The 19,660-nt window shown below is 36.0% G+C and overlaps 1 protein-coding gene across 10 annotated transcripts in view; it reads right to left on the bottom strand.

Moving 5' to 3' along the window:
- Positions 1-19,660, bottom strand: part of MARK1 (microtubule affinity regulating kinase 1) — a 135,495-nt gene that overhangs the window by 68,805 nt on the left and 47,030 nt on the right. For all 10 annotated transcript variants that reach the window (XM_064383523.1, XM_064383526.1, XM_064383524.1 and 7 more), the window contains exons 2-3: positions 14,654-14,857; positions 13,082-13,135 (exon numbers count right to left, since the gene is read on the bottom strand). In XM_064383523.1, coding sequence (XP_064239593.1) covers positions 13,082-13,135; positions 14,654-14,857 — 258 coding nt within the window. The remainder of the gene's footprint in view (positions 1-13,081; positions 13,136-14,653; positions 14,858-19,660) is intronic.

The following is a 19,660-nucleotide window of genomic DNA, read 5'->3' as shown; positions in this document are numbered from 1 at the left end:
TGGTATGGTGAGATATGTGTGGTTTTGTAAGAAACTGCCAAACTCTCTTCCAAAGTGGCTGTACCATTTGCATCTCCACCAGCAACAAATGAGAGTTCCTGTTGCTCCACAACCTTGCCAGCATTTGGTGCTGTCAGTGTTTTGGACTTTCGCCATTCTAACAGGTATGTAGCAGTATCTCATTATTGCTGTAATTATCATTTCTCTGATGACCTATGATATGGAATATCTTTTCATATGCTTATTTGCCATCTGTATAATTTCTTTTGATGAGTTGTCTGTTCAGATCTTTCACCTACATGTTAATTGAGTTGTTCATTTTCAAGCCAGTTTTTGAGAAGCCTGATCCAGTCCTCAATAATACCAGATGCCTGTGGACAGTAGGAAGTGGAGAATCTTCATCAAATATGTTGTTGATTCTAGTTTGTCACATCAGAGAAAGGGTCCTTACCATGGGCAGTCTTGGAGGTCCCGGGCAGAGGAAGCCAGAAGTCATATTCCCTTACTTCCTTCTCAAGGGTGTCAGGGAGGTGTGGGCCTTGGTCTGAGTGGCATGCCCTCAGGTCAGCAGAGGGGACTGTGCCTGGAATCTGGGTGAATATCCAGAGTGAGGGCTGAGGGGGCCTCTCACTCTGACACAGAAAGGATGCCACCCCTGCCTGGGCCTACCCAGGACTGAGAGCAAAAATGGAGCTCCATGGGGTCCCTTGGTCTGGGCAGGTAGTCCCCTCAGAACACATTCAGGGTTTTTACCTTGGCTTCTGACTCCACCTGAGCCTCCTCTCTGCCTACCTAACCCACCCGATTAATCTCCCTGAGAACCCCAAGGAGAAACCAAGGGGCACCTCATCAGGTGACCACTGCCTAGAGACTCCCAGGCTGACAGCAGGGGTGGGGCTCTGTGGGTTAGATCTGCAGAGGACCTAGATTTCTTATTTCAACCTATCTTTTTTTCTTACTGTGCCACATGAGCAGATGAAATTAACACATAACATTAGCAGACAAGACTCACATATTGCTATAAAATAAAAATTCATGAATCTGATTATTCTAGGTTTTAATGTAACCAAGTAATTTTTTTTCAGAAAGTCAAGTCAAATACAATAGCTTATTATTTGATGACTTTCAAAAAAATCATTTATAAGCACTGAGTAGCAAAATCAGCCATTTAAACATTTTAAAGTCATTTTATAAGAAAAAATGCTTAAGTGTACCTAAGGTAATTTTAAAAATGGAACGTTATTTTTTTAAAGTATAGTTTTCCCCCCGAACCTTCAAGAATGTATTATAAAGAATAAACACAAACTGTACTTATTTTGGTTTTGCTATAAGACACAGATTTTAAAGTTTATCAACTTGTTATTAATGTAAGTAGCATTATTATGTTTCATTTGTAATTTATCTGTATTATCACTCTTATGTACCTCTAACAGAAAAGTCCCTGACATCAATCTTGTTCTCCTACACTCATATATGATATCTAAATAAATGACCACTTCTACTTTCTTCATCTATTCTTGCCTTTTTGATAAAATTTTATTTATTTGTTAAGCTGTAGGAAATGACTAAAAAAATCACAACGCAGCACTTTAGTATATCAGAAGCCTTTGTAACTGGCGTCTACTTAACTAACCTGCCAGATCAACCTTTGCTCTGCATTCCCTCTGCAACACACAGTGAGTGACATCTGTGCACCCATAATGCTCTTGGCTAGTGGTGCTCCCTGCACCTTACAATACAAGAAGTTGAGCATCATGCTTACCAGAGGTTATCTAGGTCCCAAACATGTTTGCCAGTTGCAGTTTCAACTGGAAGTAGTTTATTAGTTTCTATTGATGAGTAATGAAGTACCATACCCTAGCAACTTAACAACAACACACGTTTGTTGCCTCAAAGTTTCTGTGGCTCAGTATTCCAAGCATGACTTAACTGGGTGCTCTGCTCAGGTCTCATAAAGCTGCAAACAAGATGTTGTTCAGGATGGTTCTTATCTGTATACTTGACTAGGGAAGAATCTACTTCTGAGCTAACCCAGGTTACTGGCGGAATTCATTTCTTTTTAGTCGTTAGTACTGAGGACCCTGGCTTCTTGGTGGCTGTCAGCTAGGGGCCACCCTTATCTCTTAGAGACTGTCCATAGGTCTTTGCCAAGTGGACTTCTCCAACATGGCCATTTACTTTCCCATGACAGCAAGTGTAGTCTCTAGAGCAAGCCTGCTAGCAAGACAGTCTTAGATAATATAATGTAATCACAAGAGTGAAATTCCATCACCTTTTCTCTATCGCATTGGTTAGAAGCAAGTCAAAGGTTCTGTTCACAATTAAGGGGAAGGGATCATGCAAAAGTGTGAACACCAGAAGGTAGGAATCATGGGGGTTGCCTCAAAGTATATCTAATACAAATTTTTACATAAACCAATGAAGTACATGTCTGTTGTTTAACAAAACAAACCAAACTGAATACTTTGGAAATACTAGATAAAAGGTGCTAGACTGCTGTCCAACTGGGTGTGAGCAAGATAAATACAAAAGATTAAAATAAAATCTAGGCTTCTACTCTCAGACTGCTATTCGAGTATCATTCAATTCTCTCTAGTTAAAACAAAACAAAACTGGAAATAGTAGGAAGTGTATTATGAGTTTATGAGTGTGATCTGTACAAGGTAAATAAAGCAGAATAACAATCGGCAGATCCAAACTCAAAAAAAAAAAAAAAAAAAGCTTTGGCCCTACATGAAAAGATTAATCAATGGATATACATGAGTGTGTATAATTGAAGTGCTAAATGTTTATGTAATTTTTACTAATTCCTCACTTTAACCTGCTTTTTTCAATTAACAGTTCCTTATTGCACTATGAAAGAGGGGTTTTACTTTACTCTCTAATTGGCATAGGCATCTCCTGTGTACTAGGAAGTGTGGCCCATTAAGCTACAACCTGACTAAGCCACGCTGGTTTCTGAATTCTAACTCTTCTTCCTCTTGTCTTGAAAAAGCACATCGAATTACAAAATACTGAGGACAACACTGTTATATGAATAATCTTGAATTTACTTCAGTTAATTTTTATGAAATTTGGTAGTTTTCTCTTAGAATCAGCTGGGACATATCTCAAAACTAACGGAAACACTGATGTTTCCTGGCAGCTCCATGTTTCAGAACAACTAATCTAAAGAAATAGATAGGCAGCATATTCTTCAGCTATTCCTCCAAAAGTATTGGGGTGGTTTTTTGTTGTTGTCGTGTATTTAATTATTTCATAAGTTGGGCTTTTGACTGCAATGAATTCATAAATTTAATCCCTGACTGGTACCTGGAGTATAGTTATTCTATTCTACAAAGAACAGAGATGAGCTGAGGAATAAGATTAAAACCATTTTGTGAAAACTGGGGCATCTAACAAAAACAGCACCTAAACAGAAGGCCACTCCACTTCCATCTGGAGACGAAGCAAGAAAAAGAATTGTAGACAGAGCCAAAGTTCTAATCAGAACTTTTAACTGGAATTTTTAATTCCAATTAAAACAACAATACACAGTCATTGGGTTCCTACATCTCAAAGATGTCTTGAGTATATTGTTCAATCCTTAGTTTCCTCTCCTTCAGCAGTTTTGCACAAGGAGAGAGAAAATAACACAAGCAATAACAAGAAGACGTGTGTGGGTGTGGGTGTGTGTTGACTAAAAATGATAGGCAGTTGTGGAAGAATGGTTGTTGTTCAGAGTATTAGGATGTTTTACATGGTATATTGAGTAAGGATAATGGAATACCAGATTCCTACCCCATCAATCATCTCTTCTCCCGATGAAGCACTTGAAATGTCAGCTGAATTTGGATCCCTAACTGTTATGAAATGAACTGTGTCCCCGCTGAATTCATATGTTGAATCCCTAATGCCCAGTGTGACTGTACTTGGAGACAGGGACTTCAAGTAGCTAATTAAGGTTAAATGAGGTCAGAAGGGTGGGGTTCCAATCCAATATGACTGGTGTCCTTCTAAGAAGAAATGTCAGGGATGAACTGGTCACGTGCAGGCCAAGGAGAAAGACCTCAGGAGAAACCAAACCTGCCTATACCTTCATCTTCAATTTCCAGACTCTAGAAAGGTGAGAAAATGTCTGTTGTTTAAGTCACCCAGTCTGTGGTATTTTGTGATGGCCAGATTAGTAGACTAATAAGATAATCCTCCAAATCTAGAGAATTTTGGCCAACTGAAAAGTACCACATGGGTTCAGCAAAGGTCTAAGATATCTCTTCCTCTCCAGGACTCCCCTCAACCCCTGACTAACTCTTTATTTTCCAGTTGGCTGCATGAAAGAAAGAGACTGAAGCTAATGGCAGAGTTTTCTGCATGAGCTGCATGAGGCAAACGGAAGCATAGACAGGGAGAGGCAGAGCCACATATATGTATGTGATCTTTTAACCCAGAGCAGATCCTCACCAGCAAAGGTGCCAATCTTATCACTTCTTTGGGTAAATGGAGAGAGCTGAGTGGACATTTAGACCATGAAAATAAGTTGCTCTGAAACAGAGAGTTATTCTTTAAAAAGTTAATTACTGTATGTGTCATATGCTCCAGGTATAAGTATGGAAAATAAGATATTTTTAAGAATATTAGTGCCATGCTACTATTTGAGTTTCTGATTTTAATTTTCAGTTCTTTTTCTTTCTCATTTTCAAACTGTCATGTTACAATGTTGCTAGCAAATGTAAATCCAGTAAGAGAACTCTGAATTTACTATTTCCCTTCAAACGTACTGTTTCAGGTTTACTGTGGGCTGGAAATTGAGGCCAGACATTGCTAGAATTGTGTGTTAAATTCAGGCAATAAGCCAGGAGTGAAAGCCCGAGATGTGTCTTCTATATCACAGCTATTCTAGTTGTTCAGAGGCCTTTATTGTTTCTTTCTTGGCTCTTGGCTTTGTTCCAGATAACTAAAGTTAGTAAACAATCTTCAATTCTTTGGAGATATTTACTCTTCAATTGGGTCTTTGCTGGCTAGAGCTTAGGTCAGGATTAGCCAAACTCTGTTAGTGTCCATCAATATTGGCCTCAATTATGTGCATTTTCCTTTTTTCAACTGCTCTTTTTCCTTTCCTATCTCTTCCATTCCTCTGCTTGTACTCTTTTTGTGATGATGAAAATGTCTGTTATTTTAAAAACTAGCCAACTGGACATGGTTTAGACAATCGTCATTCTAGTTACACCCAAAGTGTCATAGTCAGGCGCCAGGCAAATGCACATGGTCTTCTCTCCATCAGACCTGTTCACTGGTCTGATGAAGTTGCCCTTCATCTCATCCGTGTCATGGGACTTCTGCATTGTTTGCATGATCTTGAGGCAGATGGAGGACACTGTGGTCATTGGGAACTTAACAAGGCAGTGCTTGAGATTACTCTTCCTGAGAGAGCTCTTCCAGGCTGTCTTTAGAGTCACAGTAAACTGGGCTAGTAGAAGGCTGGCATACAGATCTTGTGCCTGTCAACACAGCCTTCTTTGCCCTTCAAGGATTTTGCTTTGATTTGGGTTTTAGGAGGGATAGGAACCCTTCTTTGCCTTCATTGCAATCTTTATAAAAATTCTGTCGGTATTTTTTACAGTTTACTGGCCTATTAACGTAAAGTATGGGTGCAGTTTTACCCTGCAGGTGACATGCAGTTCCAAGAGACTGCTAGGTCCTTGTCTAGACTATCTCAGAAGTGCCATTTATTGAGGGATTATGTATATATATTTTTTATCTATGTTAACAGAATCCTACAGATTAAACTTTGAGCTTTTTAAATTCTAGGATCATCATGTCATTTTTTTTTTTTGCTTTTAGACATCTCATTGAGATGTCAAGTATTTTATAAAATTATTACTAGCAGCACTGTAACAATTTAAGCTAACTTCTTAAGGTCTTCCTATGAAATAGGAGCACAGAAAGAGATCTGAATATATATTAGATGATTTATAACTAAAACAGCAAAATGATTATTCAGTATTTCTTCATAAACTTGATAACTTACAGCCAATTATTTATTAGAAGGAAATATTCTATAAATGATAGCCTGTGTCAGTTTCCCAAAGTTTTGTCTTCACATAGATAGATTGTAAGATTCTTAAAAGGAGATTATAAATCTTACAATTTCTTATGAACTAGTACCAATTTCACATAACCTTAATCTCTCCTAAGTTCCTGCACAGCTTTGGGTATAAGTCGGTGCTCAGTAAAAGTAATTGTTGGAGATGCAAAGTTAAATAATTTCAGAAAGAAGATATTAAAAGTAGACTAAATTTGAAAAGATGGCCAATCTCATTAGAAATCATGGAAATTAAAATTAAAACTAGATACAACTTCACACCCATGAAGGTTGGCAAAAATTTTTAAACATGGTAACATAAAGTGTTGGCAAGAATGCAGAGCAACAGTAAATCTCATACAGTGTTGGCTTAAGTAGAAATTGGTACAACTACATTGGAGAGCAATTTGACATTATCTAGTAAAGCTGAGCCTATGCATGTCCTTCAACACAGCAGTTCTACTGGGAGAGAGACATCCCTCTATACATCTTCTCAAAAAGATATACAAAATAGCAGCCATTCATTATCTGTAAAGTAAAAATAAATAGTTAACAATAAAATCCACTAACAGGAAAATAAGTAGAGGTAGTATATTAAGAAGAAAAAGGATAAGCCATGCATGGTATATTCATACAATGGGATCCAACAATAGTAGTAAAAAATAAATGAACAAGGCGGAGCACAGAGGCTCACACCCATAATCCCAGCACATTGGGAAGCTGAGGTGAGTGGATTACCTGAGGTCAGGAGTTTGAGAACAGCCTGGCCCACATGGTGAAACCCCATCTCTACTAAACATGCAACATATTAGCTGGGCGTGGTGGCAGGCACCTGTAATCCCATCTACTCAGGAGGCTGAGAATCACCTGAACCTGGGAGGCAGAGGTTGCAGTGAGTCAAGCTCGTGCCATTGCACTCTAGTCTGGGCAACATGAGTGAAACTCCATCTCAAAATAAATAAGACTATATTGCTAGCATGAATAAACCATAAGACAATGTTAAATGAAAAAAATCCGGTTACAGAAAGACAGGAAATTTAAAAATAACTAATATACTGTATTTTAAATACAAACAATCATATGTTAAAAAAAAAAGTTTTTAAAAATTTGAATGGGAATAAGAAAGACCAAATTCAGAATAGTAGCTATCTCTAGGTAGGAAAAGACAAGACTGGAACCAAGAAATATGGGGCTTCAACTGTATCTGTGATGTTTTATTTCTTTAAATAATTAGAACAAAACATTTTCATGCAAAAAATAAATCTCATGAGAAAGAAACTTTTTTAAAATGGGAAAGACATTTTGAAGTTCCCATCCAAAAGTTAAAAATAGTTTATTATATCAACAAACTGCCAAGCTTAGAAAAACACGAAAATATGACTCTTAAAATAACTAAATAAGACTATGACTTTTAAAACAGCCAGATGGTTAGTCTAAACTTCATAGGTGATTTAAAGACTCTTAGCTTCCTCCATTTCCCTCAAAAGAAAATTCTTCCACATTGACTTCAGTATATCTTAAGTAGCTTCTTGAGAATGTAGAAATGGATGCTTTGCAGCTATTAAAAACCAAGCAATTAGAATAGAGGTTTTCAAGTTAGAGGCAGAATACAGGCATCAAAACAAAACATCAAAAACAAAAAGCATCAACAAACAAATCAACAAAATGACTACCAAAACCAAAACAAATAAAAACAAAAGTGTTATTTATAAACAATCCTTGGTTATGAGTGCTTGATTTTATGGAGGTTAAGTGGATTTAACACTGTTAAGGGGAATAGGAAAGGATTCCCTGAAGAAGTGACTCTAGGCTGAAATGGGAGGAATGAGTAAGGACTAATTAAGGGAAGAGGGGAGATAAGCCTTACCCAGAAGGTGGGAGAAAGTTGAAAGGGCCTGGTGACTGGAATAAAGAGTATGAATAGGAGCAGATGAAAATCATTAAGGCTGCAGGAGTCGAGGATGAGGAGTGTGAGGAGAAACTATGGGGAATTCATGGTACATGAGGTGAAAAAGGAAGGTAGGACCTTTACACTGTGTTAATGAATTTGATTTTTGGACTACAAACAATAAAACGCCATCTAAAAACTTAAACAAAGGGATAGCATATTCACAGACATATTTTACATCCCTGATGACTTTTAAACTCTATTACTTTTTAAACTCTGTGTGTGTGTGTGCGTGTGTGTGTGTATTGTGTGTGTGTATGCATGTAAAGTGGATACAGTTATAAGGCTAGAAGAAGATAAAGTGACTTTGTCTCAACTGGTCATGATGGATAAAAGCAGACATTTTCAAAAAAGATATAAGAAATAAAATCAGCAAGACTAAAAAGAAAATTCCCAAGTCACAATCATAGACTGACTGGAAAAATGAATAAGCATTAGGTAATGTTTTGGATAATTCTCAAGACGTTCAGAGTGATTACTGAATCTAACCTTAAAGAGATATGTCTCCCTGAAGATTATGTATGGCTGTCAAATTCTAGGTTGTTGAGCTTATTATACTCAAAATGTGAAAGACTGGAAGTTTTAATTTGAGAGATATTAGCAAATAGTTTTTAATATACTCTTTGGATATGCTTGCTCTGGAAGGTATTTTTCATATTTGGATGCACATCTGTATGTTAAACATGCCCAATCATATGTCATTGAGTCCTTTATCCAGTAATTAAATAGGGCTAACAAGGCTTAGAAAAGTCAGATTTTTGGTCAGTAAACTGCAGTTTGTTCTTCTCAACAAATCTGGTGATCACATCCTCAACATTTAAACTGTTGATATTTTAGCTAAATATTGATATTATTGGTATCACCTTTAAAAAACTTGTTTAAACAGCTTTTCCCTCAAAATCCTAATATTTCAGTGTGGAAAGTATACTTCCCACCAATTTTTCATATGATTATATGTTAAACCCTGTTTTCAGTATTTTGTCCAAAACCAAATCAAAATTAGAAATATGTTGCTGACCACGAATTTCATGGAGAATGAAACAGTGAGTAACTGGGTATTAGGCATAATCTTAATCCATTCACATGGCAGTATCATTCCTTGCAGAATTATCCCTACCTTTAACCCTCAAAAAAGCTCTATAGGTATTTCATCATTATTGATTAAAAGATAATTTATGCAGTCTACATACCATTTCACAAAATAAGAATTCTCTTATCACTTAGGCTTTTGTTAGCCCATGTAAGAATTGGCCAAATTGTTCCTTAAATTGATCCACACACATGTGACAAGAACTGTATGAAAGAAGTACTCAGCAGATAAGTGATTCTGTTCGGCTATAAAGTGAAATAGGCTATATAGCACGTATAAGTGAGAGGAGCTGATATTTCAACATATATCCAACAGCGGCATTTGTTTAAGGATTATTTCCAAAGAACTTCTTCTGCTCTCTCCTTGATAAAAATATTTTTCAATAATTTTGTGATTGGTTTTACAAGGTTGGTTTCTGATAATCTGCTAAAACATATTGAATTCTGAATATTGCTCCCATGGTTCTGTTCTCCTCTCTACCTTTAGTTACCAAATTATTCAACATGACAAAGATTATTTTGCAGATGTTCTGAAGGGGTCTTTGGCCTTTATTCGAAAGTTCACAAAAGTTTAAATGGCTTAGGCCACCATTTGACAACATTTTATGTAACAGATAACAGACCAGCCATGAGTGGTAAATTGATTATTCATTTAATAAAGTCTATTTGTCAGAATTCAATTATTTAAATTTTTTAACTTTTTCCTGTTTGTGTAAAATCACTGTCATAACAAGGGATTCACATTCCACATAACTTTAATGCAGCAGTCATCTTTTATATAATGACATATTCTGAGTTGTATTAAGTCTTATTTTCTTTTCATTACAGATTTTACTACTTAGGAAATCACTTCTGAACCACTTAACCACTTTTGTGAATTTGGAACATAATGTAACACAGTAAAACAATAGAAAATGTAAATTAATAAACAATACACAGAAGATACAAAAATGTTAGAAGAGATAAACTGCACCCTGGTGACTGTAAGCTGAGACAGACTGACACAAACTTTGTCATCTTTCCACAAATTGATGTGTCTGAGTTTCAAAACTAGTGATATTTCTGAGAAAGTGATAACCTTACAACAATTCAAATTTATGAACAATGAAAAATACTGTTTCATTGTTTTGCTTTTCCTTCAACATTAGGAGGCTGCCTAAAAGAACCCCAGGAGGCCAGGCACGGTGGCTCAAGTCTGTAATCTCAGCACTTTGGGAGACCCAGGTGGGTTGATCAAAAGGTCAGGAGATCAAAATCATGCTGGCCAACATGGTGAAACCCCGTATCTACTAAAAATACAAAAAAAAAATTAGCTGGGTGTGGTGGCGTGTACCTGTGAGCCCCAACTACTCAGGAGGTTGAGGCAGAAGAATCACTTGAACCCAGGGAGTGGAGGTTGCAGTGAGTCAAGATCGAGCCACTGCACTCCAGCCTGGGTGACAGAGCAAGACTGTCTCCAAAAAAAAAAAAAAAAAAAAAAAAAGAACCCCAGGAATTACTAGTATGGTTCATGGACCCTCTTCTAAAATACATTACTATATGAGGTAGGACTCATGCTTTGAAGAGGAAGAACTAAAACTAGCATCTACCTTAAATACTTTTTAACTATGAAAACTCATTAAATTGGATTCCATTAATTTAAAATATTTAACATAAATAATATAAGCATATTATGGGAACAACATTGAAGCCAAAGGTCCTTAACAATTCTAAAAACCACTTTTAAGAAGTGTATTTTGGCAGTTTTAAGCAGTTGGTGTATCAAGTTTAGATTCTTTTATCTATCATTGATGTTTGCAAAGGAAGGCTATAATTCCTATAAATATCTTATACACAGAAGAGGATAAAGGAGAGGGATCAGCTTAAATTCAGATCAAACCAGAACAAATTTAGCCAAACACTTCTAGAAGTGAGATTACAATGAATCCTTATTTCATATAAATGTGTGGTAATTACCTGCCTTTTAATGAGCATACCTAAGACATGGAAGCAAATTTTACTATTTTTTTCAATGGTAGGGAAAAATGGATTGTTTTACATTCCATTACTTATTTTTTAGGTCTGAATGACTGGGAGATGCTACCAACTAAATGGGAAAGGTCAAATGCTGAATGTTCTAAACACATGATAACTAATAAAGCCTTGTTATTTTTTTTTTCAGAACTTTTAACAGAAAGCAAATCTATGACCATACATATAAATTATTTAAAAAACAATCACACACACACAGCTTTCTGTCTACATTTAGTGAGTCTTCATCTTTATTTTTATTTTCACAGGGTAAAGAAAACAAAATTGTATCATTTTTTATATGCCTATTTGGAAAACCAATACTTTATCAACAAGATTAGTAGATTTTATGACAGAAATTACTTACATCAACAATTACAGGTTTTAGTTATTCAGATAAATAAAGCAACATTCAGTTTCATGTTCACATATTTCAGTAAGTACCACTTTGTTTATACAACCTTGGGTAAGACAGAGTAGGGGTCACATTACTGTGTGTTCCAGCTAGCACAACAGGCCTGAGTAGTTCTAGATGCCACTTAAAATCACTCAATTTGCCAGAATAATCCACAGCTAAATCCAGGAAAAGTGGAAAAGCTAGATGGGCCATGGACAGGGACACTGTGTACAATTATGCAGCCTGTGCATTTTAAATTGGTTCCTAGCACAGGAGCGGGGCAAAGATATGTCCCATTGTGGTTCCAGCCCAGTAAAATACAGCATCTTTGCATAGTTAATTGGTTCACGGAGGATGCCTTTTCGTCACTTACACAAATGCATCATGGTTAACAAAAAGATTGGTGCTAGAAGAAGAGACTCTCACAGAAGAGATCCATAATACATTATCTCACATTCACAGAAAAAGAAGAATCCAACAAAGCTTTCATGTTCTCACTGAGCAGAAATATCAGTATTATGAAAAGTTATACTGGTTGTCAAATTTTAAAAAGAATTTCCAGTAAGGACAAAAGCAGATTGCTAAGAATAAATCTGGCACTGAGCCAAATGAGAAGTTTGGATATCACAAACCTAAATTTTTAATTTAATGCTACAATCACAGCAGGTGTAGACACAGCTTACTAACAATTTCTTATAAGATTCTTTCTGTTTTAGGAAGTCAAAGTCATTTGTGTCATATTTACATATGTGACAATGGTCCCATTATATTCTAATAAAAGTTACAATGTATATTCTCTCACTCTATACAAATTTATCATATATGGCATAAGTGTTAAAACATTTGCTTCATTTTTAAAGTACTAAAATATTCATTTGAGAAAATTTTCCCACTTGAGTAATTAATGAAGTAATATGAAACAGCATTGGCTTGCTAAGGCAGTCCCCATCCTAACTGCTTTCTTTTCTATGCTGTTTCATATTTTCATCCTTTAATGAAACATTCTTATTTTTTACTGTGAGCTATCCAAAAGACTAGTAGTTCTTGTGGAAGAAGGAAGACCAGCAAATGAAGCAATAAAAGGAAACTCGACTATGAACAATATTAACTTATAACTAGATAATTAAGAAGCTTACCAGCAAGGACTCTGGGCTTTATCTGAAAACTCAGAAATGTTTAAATGACTTAGCCCACCATTTTATATAACAGTTAAGAAATCAGATACTATCAGTAAAAGGATTATTCATTTAATAAAATCTAGTTTTCCAAGGTCAATTCTGAATACTTGAAAATACATCAAAATATTTGAATATTTCAAATGCTTACAAGGTTGTATTCTATTGAATAGAAGAGATAAATTCCTTTCATATGGTACATGTATTTAAGTAGCAGACAGTTTTCAAGCAACTACTTGGTAAGTCATAAACATTACATTTTATATCATGTCTTTTCTTCATATATTGATGAAATGTAGAATTGTACCTAATAGAAAATTTAAGATGACTAATTTTACAGAACACCATATATTAATGATAAAGTCACATTCTAATTACTTATTATTAAATTAATTAAATACCTTTTGTAGACTGGTAGGATTTAGCTGAGTTTTGTCTATTATTTTCACAGCAACCTAAAAAAAAGAATCATTAAACTCTATTTGAAAAAAGCACATTTTAATGAATAAAACTCACAAAAAAAAAGAACTTTTGTTTCATTCCTAACTAGATATAATTTAGCTCTTTTTGAGTGTTCGCATAATCAGATAGTAACGTTTTGATAATTTGGCAGTCTTAAAATATACTCCATTGACCCAAGTCTTTAACCTTTTGATCCTGAGCCAATGAAATTAAAGCTTTGTTATTTCTTCTAAGTTTCCTCCTTTAGAGTAAAAATCATCCTGTATCTTAACCTTTTACTCATGATATTGATAAGCAACAATTATAGGGGGAAGTGGCTTGTAAACTTACAGTAAATTAAATATTATGTGAATAAAAACGATTATGTTGTTAGAGAGATTGGATACCCAAGCTTACTTAAAGCAAACTGACAAAATGGACTTGAATATCTAAGGCTAGGCCCAGTGTAGCCTGTCTCTGGCTCCTGGGATCAGAATAGACAGAAAGAATCAAATTCAATGGGAAATGACGATGATATTATAAACAGAGCAAAGTGAAAACTTAATAAAAATATTTTCCTTGAGGTTTTTTTGTTTGGTTGTTGTTGTTGTTTTTGAGACAGGATCTCACTCTATTGCCAAGGCTGGAGTGCAGTGGTACTATCACAGTTCACTGCAGCCTTGACCTCCTGGGCTCAAGTGATCCTCCCACCTCAGCCTCCCAAATAGCTGGGACACCACCACACCCAGCTAATTTTTGTATTTTTTGTAGAGCTGGAGTTTTACCATGTTGCCCAGGCTGGTCTTGAACTCCTGGCCTCAAGCAATTATGCTCACCTCAGCCTCCCAAAGTGCTGGGACTGTAGGCATCAGCCACTGCATTGGGCCTGATTAAGATTTTTTTTTTAAATATCCTAATCAGATCTAGTAAACGTTATACAATACAAATGTTACGCGTTTATTCAAATAAAGTCTTTAACCCTAGCAGACAGACATATATACACAATGCACATATGTGCAAATATATAAATTCTTACTATATAAATACATGTAACTTAAAACACATGAGATTTTAGATCTATAATTATCTTATTACCTGAGAAAATCACCTGTATAGAAATACTTGTTCAATGTAGTCTCTAAACAGATACAAATTAGTAGGTGACTTTCTACATATTTATACCTAACTTATCTCAAGCATTAAGAACTTTTGTTCCTGGGGGTTGGGCAGCAATGGCAATCAGCAATGTTCACAGAAATCATATAATAAAAGTCAGAATCTGAGGAAAGCTCATCTGCAGCACAACTGATTTATAAGAGATGCTAATATGTAGGAATGATTCTTTTCTAAACATTAAAAGGTCAACTTTTATACCATGATAAAACCTCTACCTACTAATGTTCCATTCACATATACCCCCAGTGTTTACCCTATTGAAACTGTCATTTACTCCCAAACATGAGCTACAGGGAAGCTTTAACAAGACTCCAGAGAGGTCCAGGCAGATATTAAAAGGCACTGTGCAAACTTACCTCTCTACCAGTTAGAACGTGTCTTGCCAATTTCACTTTGGCAAAATTTCCCTTCCCTATCGTTTTTTGTAAACGGTAATTTCCAATGTGAGGCTGTTCATCTGTTGCTGACGTAATGGAGTTTCTACACCGGGGTATGTTCTGTCTGCTACTTGACTTGGTAGGCTGGATGTGTGGTTCAGTATATCCATCCACAGATGTATGCTAAGAAAAAGTTCACAAGATTTCACTGTTAATTAAATTATATTATAAAAGGACAAGTAAAAAGAGTACAAATAATTATCATTACCAATTTATCGTCAATAAAAATATACTGTACTACATCCTTTTAAAGTTTGAGTGTTCTAATTTCTTCTGGACTTCAGCTCCCTTTACCAGGCAGAGTATTATTGTTTAAAATGAAATATTCAGGCCAGGTGTGGTGGCTCACGCCTGTAATCCCAACACTTTGGGAGGCCAAGGCAGGCGGACCACTTGAGGTCAGGAGTTCAAGACCAGCCTGGCCAATATAGTGAAACCCCGTCTCTACTAAAAACACAAAAATTAGCTGGTTGTCGTGAAACATGTCTGTGATCCCAGTAACTCAGGAAGCTGAGGCAGGAGAATCGCTTGAACCTGTGAGGCGGAAGTTGCAGTAAACCAAGATCACATCGGTGTACTCCAGCCTGGGTGACAGAGTGGGACTCCATCTCAAAAAACTAAAATATTCTACATGGTTTTAGGTATATGCTTTTGATTTAAAAAATAAATAGCCAGAAGCCTCACAAACCATTATTCCTACAAAGGTATTATCTCTTTAGGTTGTGACGACATTATAGTTCAGGGCTGCTTCATTTAAAAGGTGGAATGTTTTGATTGCCAAGGCAACCTCATGAGTGTAAATCTCTTTCTCAAAACTAGCCCAGCCATTTGTCATGTTCTTGCTTCCATTTGCTGGGCATATAACTCAAAGAACTGACCAATCAGCAGCCGGCCTCAAGTATACCTCTAATTAATTCCTGCCTAATCCCCTCACCCAGCTTATTATGTACAAGTGAAAGCTGTCTATAGTCCTGCCCAGGTCCATAACCTATCCATTGCATCAGTGCTGTTCTTGAGGCAAAGATGCCACTTTGTCTCATGATCTCACACTAACCTACAATTGCAACAGATAGCTGATCCTGTTCACCTATGGACTCAGCACCTAAATTCCCAGGTGAAGCTGGTATGCAACGTCCCAAGCTAGACTTCAAGAGGCCTTCTTGCGTCTCCACTTACTCTCTGCCATCACTAGAAGTACTTGTCCAGGGTGATACCAGAAGGATGATAAGAAATACATGGAGCAGAGTCACTCCCAGTTAAGCCAAGATTTAATCAACTGACTCCCAACTGACTCCAACTCATGAGAAATGATGAGTGGTTCTTGGTTTAAGCCACTGAGGCTGGGATGATTTGTTACATAGCAATGTCAGTAGATACACAATGCTACCACTATTTTAAAATTAAAAGGTAAACATAAGAGAAAAGATAGGGGAAAACTTATGAACAATTAGAAGATTCTTATCAGACATGTTTAAATTTTAGCAGCATCCGGAAAGAAAGATGAGGGAGGGATGGAGGGAGGGAGGGATAAAGGGAAGGAGGGAGGGGAGGGAGAGAAAGGAGCAATATATGGTCAATTCCCTAAGGAGAAACCTTTGATTGTAAACTGTATGGGAGCAGAATCTTTATTTTGCATCCCCATCACCAAGTATGGTGTAACATAGAGATTGGCAAAAGACTCTGGAGAAATAATACCCATGGGCCTATAGGCTGCAGTTGGTCAACACTTGGTGTAACATGTCACATTTTGGGATACAGGTTTAAATTCTCAATTATTTTTTTTTTAAAGATCTCCTAGCTCTCAACATTAAACATGATCATTTATACCTGATACATTCATATGTTTTAAATAAAAAATCAGAATATACAGCATATATTTTATATTTTATATTCTGATTATAAGATGTCCACCAAAACAAATATTTTCAAAAAAGTATATCTTTCCTTAGGATTGCTTCAGCATCACTTAGGAGACAACCTTTTCTTGGAAGGACTCTTTGAAGTATGGTTTGGAATAGCTGATCTCACTCTTCCCTGATCTACAGCTTAATTCTCAAATAGAAAATGTGGCAAGAATATGAATTCAGCTCATGCTAGATTGAACAGTGAATTTAATTTAGAACTACCTCAACCCTAACACCGTTAGATAGAAGAAATTATGTTAGCTCAATTATAGTATGTCTATGAGTTCTAATTTCTACCTTTATCTGAAAACACAAGTTCAAATCCTGTCTTTCTTTCTTCAAGTTTTCCCTTTAATCCAGTAGACTGTGAATTCCTTCATTCTTTCTATAACAGTGGCAATGTGACCCTAAAGCTTGCCCTGAGTGTGCAGTGTAGTCAAAGTAATCAGAGATAATGATTTCATTAGTTCTTCAATGCTGCACCCCATGAAGCACCAGACTCAAATTCTTGAGTAATAAGAGAATTTTCCCTGCCTTTAATACTGACTGAAATGATGTTCTTCTACTCACTGGCTATAAATTTGCTTGGTGACTGAATATTCAAACGCTCCTAAAAATCAGATCACATAGTAGATGTGAAGGTAGGCTGTCACAACACTGCTCTCAGGACTTTGGAATGATGCTATTTTTGTATACCATGCCACCCTTTGGCCAAGTGATATTAGCACCAATATAGGTGATCGCAATTTAGAAACAATAACCAAACTTTCATTTCTCAAAGTCATTTTATTAAAGGAGTAGGGAAGTTCTGCTTCCAACAAAGAATAAATAGCTTGTATCTAACTAAACCTATCAGCAGACAAAAATATAAACTGTAGACAAAATATTAAAAACAATTGTTTGAAGGCTCTCGAGAGCCATAAAAAAGTAGGCAAAGTCTGAAGGGGAGTTGATCCTTGAATGAAGAAAAATTTCAGTGTAAAATTTGGGTTGTTATAGTTTCTAGCTGGGGGCAAACTGTGGCCTACCTAGCTCCATGTGACTTAAATTCAGGCAGACAAAAACCATTTTATCAGCTAAAGGAGTCTGAGGATAGGTTTGGGAGCTAACAAAATGGTTGGAATGTAAGAGAGAAAACCTTGGGAAAAAAATGAAGTCATGGAGAAGAAAAATGAAACCTGTACATTAATTACAGGTGCTTTGCTAAGTCCCAAACTATGTATAAGAAAGAGAACCTCCAAGGAACAGATTAAAACAAGATAGTTAGAAGTGTAAGTTAGTAAAGTAGATACTTGACCTGTTGCCCTCCACAAGGGAGGCTGAATTTGAAGTTTGAGTTGAACCAAATTAACTGTCTGCTAAAGCAAACATCAACACTTCAGAAAATAATTAAATTCAGAGTCTCTGCAGAGTATCAATAAATATGTCCAGTATGTAAGTAAAACTTACTAGACACATGAAGGAACAAATATGATTAATTGTCAAGAGAAACAACAGTCAACAGAAACAGACCCAAAGATGACCTAGAAGGCAAGAACTTTAAAGCCATATTATAAATACATTTTTTAAAATAGAGGAAAATATGGTTAGAAAGAATAAGTAGGGCTGTGTGCGGTGGCCCACAACTGTAATCCCAGCACTTTGGGAGGCCAAGGCAGGTGGATCACGAGGTCAGGAGATCAAGACCATCCTGGCCAACATGATGAAACACCATCTCTACTACAATACAAAAAATTAGCCAGGCATAATGGCGTGTGCCTGTAGTCCCAGCTACTCAGGAGGCTGAGGCAGGGGAATCACTTGAACCTGGGCGGCGGAAGATGCTGTAAGCCGAGATTGTGTCACTGCACTACAGCCTGGGCAACAGAGCAAGACTCAGTCTCAAAAAAAAAAAAAAGGAAGAACAAGTAGATGGGAAATGTTAGCAGAAAAATGAAAACCATAATAAAGAGACAAATGGCTATTCTAGAACTAAATAGGACAATATTTAAAAAGAAAATTTATTAGATAGGATTACAGTAGACTGCAAAGAAGGAAGGGTCAATGAATTTGAAGACAGATTAATAAAATTTAGCCAATCTTCAGAAATGAGACACAGGAAGACTGAATAAAAATAAACAAAGCATCTATGATCTGTGGTGGGTCAATATCACATAAACTGTCACATGTATAAATGGGGCCCAGAGAAAAAGTAAAAGAAAACAGGGTGAAGAAAAGGCACTTGAAGTATAACAGCCATGCAATTCCTCCAAACTATAAACTCCAAGAAGGATAAATACCAAAAAAAAGAAAAAAAAAAAAAACCTGGTGTAGGAAGATCACTGTCAAATTGCTGAAACCATGCATAGAGGAAAAAAAAAAACAATACAAATGGCAACTCACTTCACATTAATCAACAACAAAAGTCAGATGGCAACATTTTTGAAGTGCTACAGAAAAGAAAAAAGCAACCCAAAATTCATTATCCAGTAAAAACATTCCTCAAAAAAGGCAAAAAGAAAAAAAAAAGAGATATTTTTAGATGAACAAAAACTGAAAGAATTTGTTGCCAACAAACATACACTATTAAAAAATGCTAAAAAAAAAAATGAAAATAACCATAGAGGGCAAAATGAATCTATACAAATGAATAAAAAGCTCTGGAAATAGAAAATATGTGGGTAAATAGAAAACAGTACACATTTTTCCATCTCTTCATTTCTTTAAAAGACGTATGACTGTTTAAAGCAAAGCATAATACTGTATGTAGAACCTATAAGCAGAAGTAAGTATATATGAAAACAAAAGCACAGAAGTCAGAGGAATTATAAGATCTTTTCATTTCATCTGAACTGATACAATATGAACTCTATGTAGGCTATAATGAGATATGGGTAAATTCTATATTCTCTAGAGAAACTACTGAAAAAAGAAGCACCAGAAAAATGCAAAGGCATAGGTAAAAAGCCAAAAGAGAGATTAAAATGGAATACTAAATAACTCAGAAGTAGGCAAGAAAGAAGGAAGAGAGGCATTATATCAA

This window comes from Aotus nancymaae, unplaced genomic scaffold, assembly GCF_030222135.1.
Source record: "Aotus nancymaae isolate 86718 unplaced genomic scaffold, 86718_ANA_hifiasm-v0.15.2.pri h1tg000032l_0, whole genome shotgun sequence".
NCBI classification, from domain to species: Eukaryota; Metazoa; Chordata; class Mammalia; order Primates; family Aotidae; genus Aotus; species Aotus nancymaae.
This window is presented reverse-complemented; position numbering and strand designations above follow the sequence as displayed.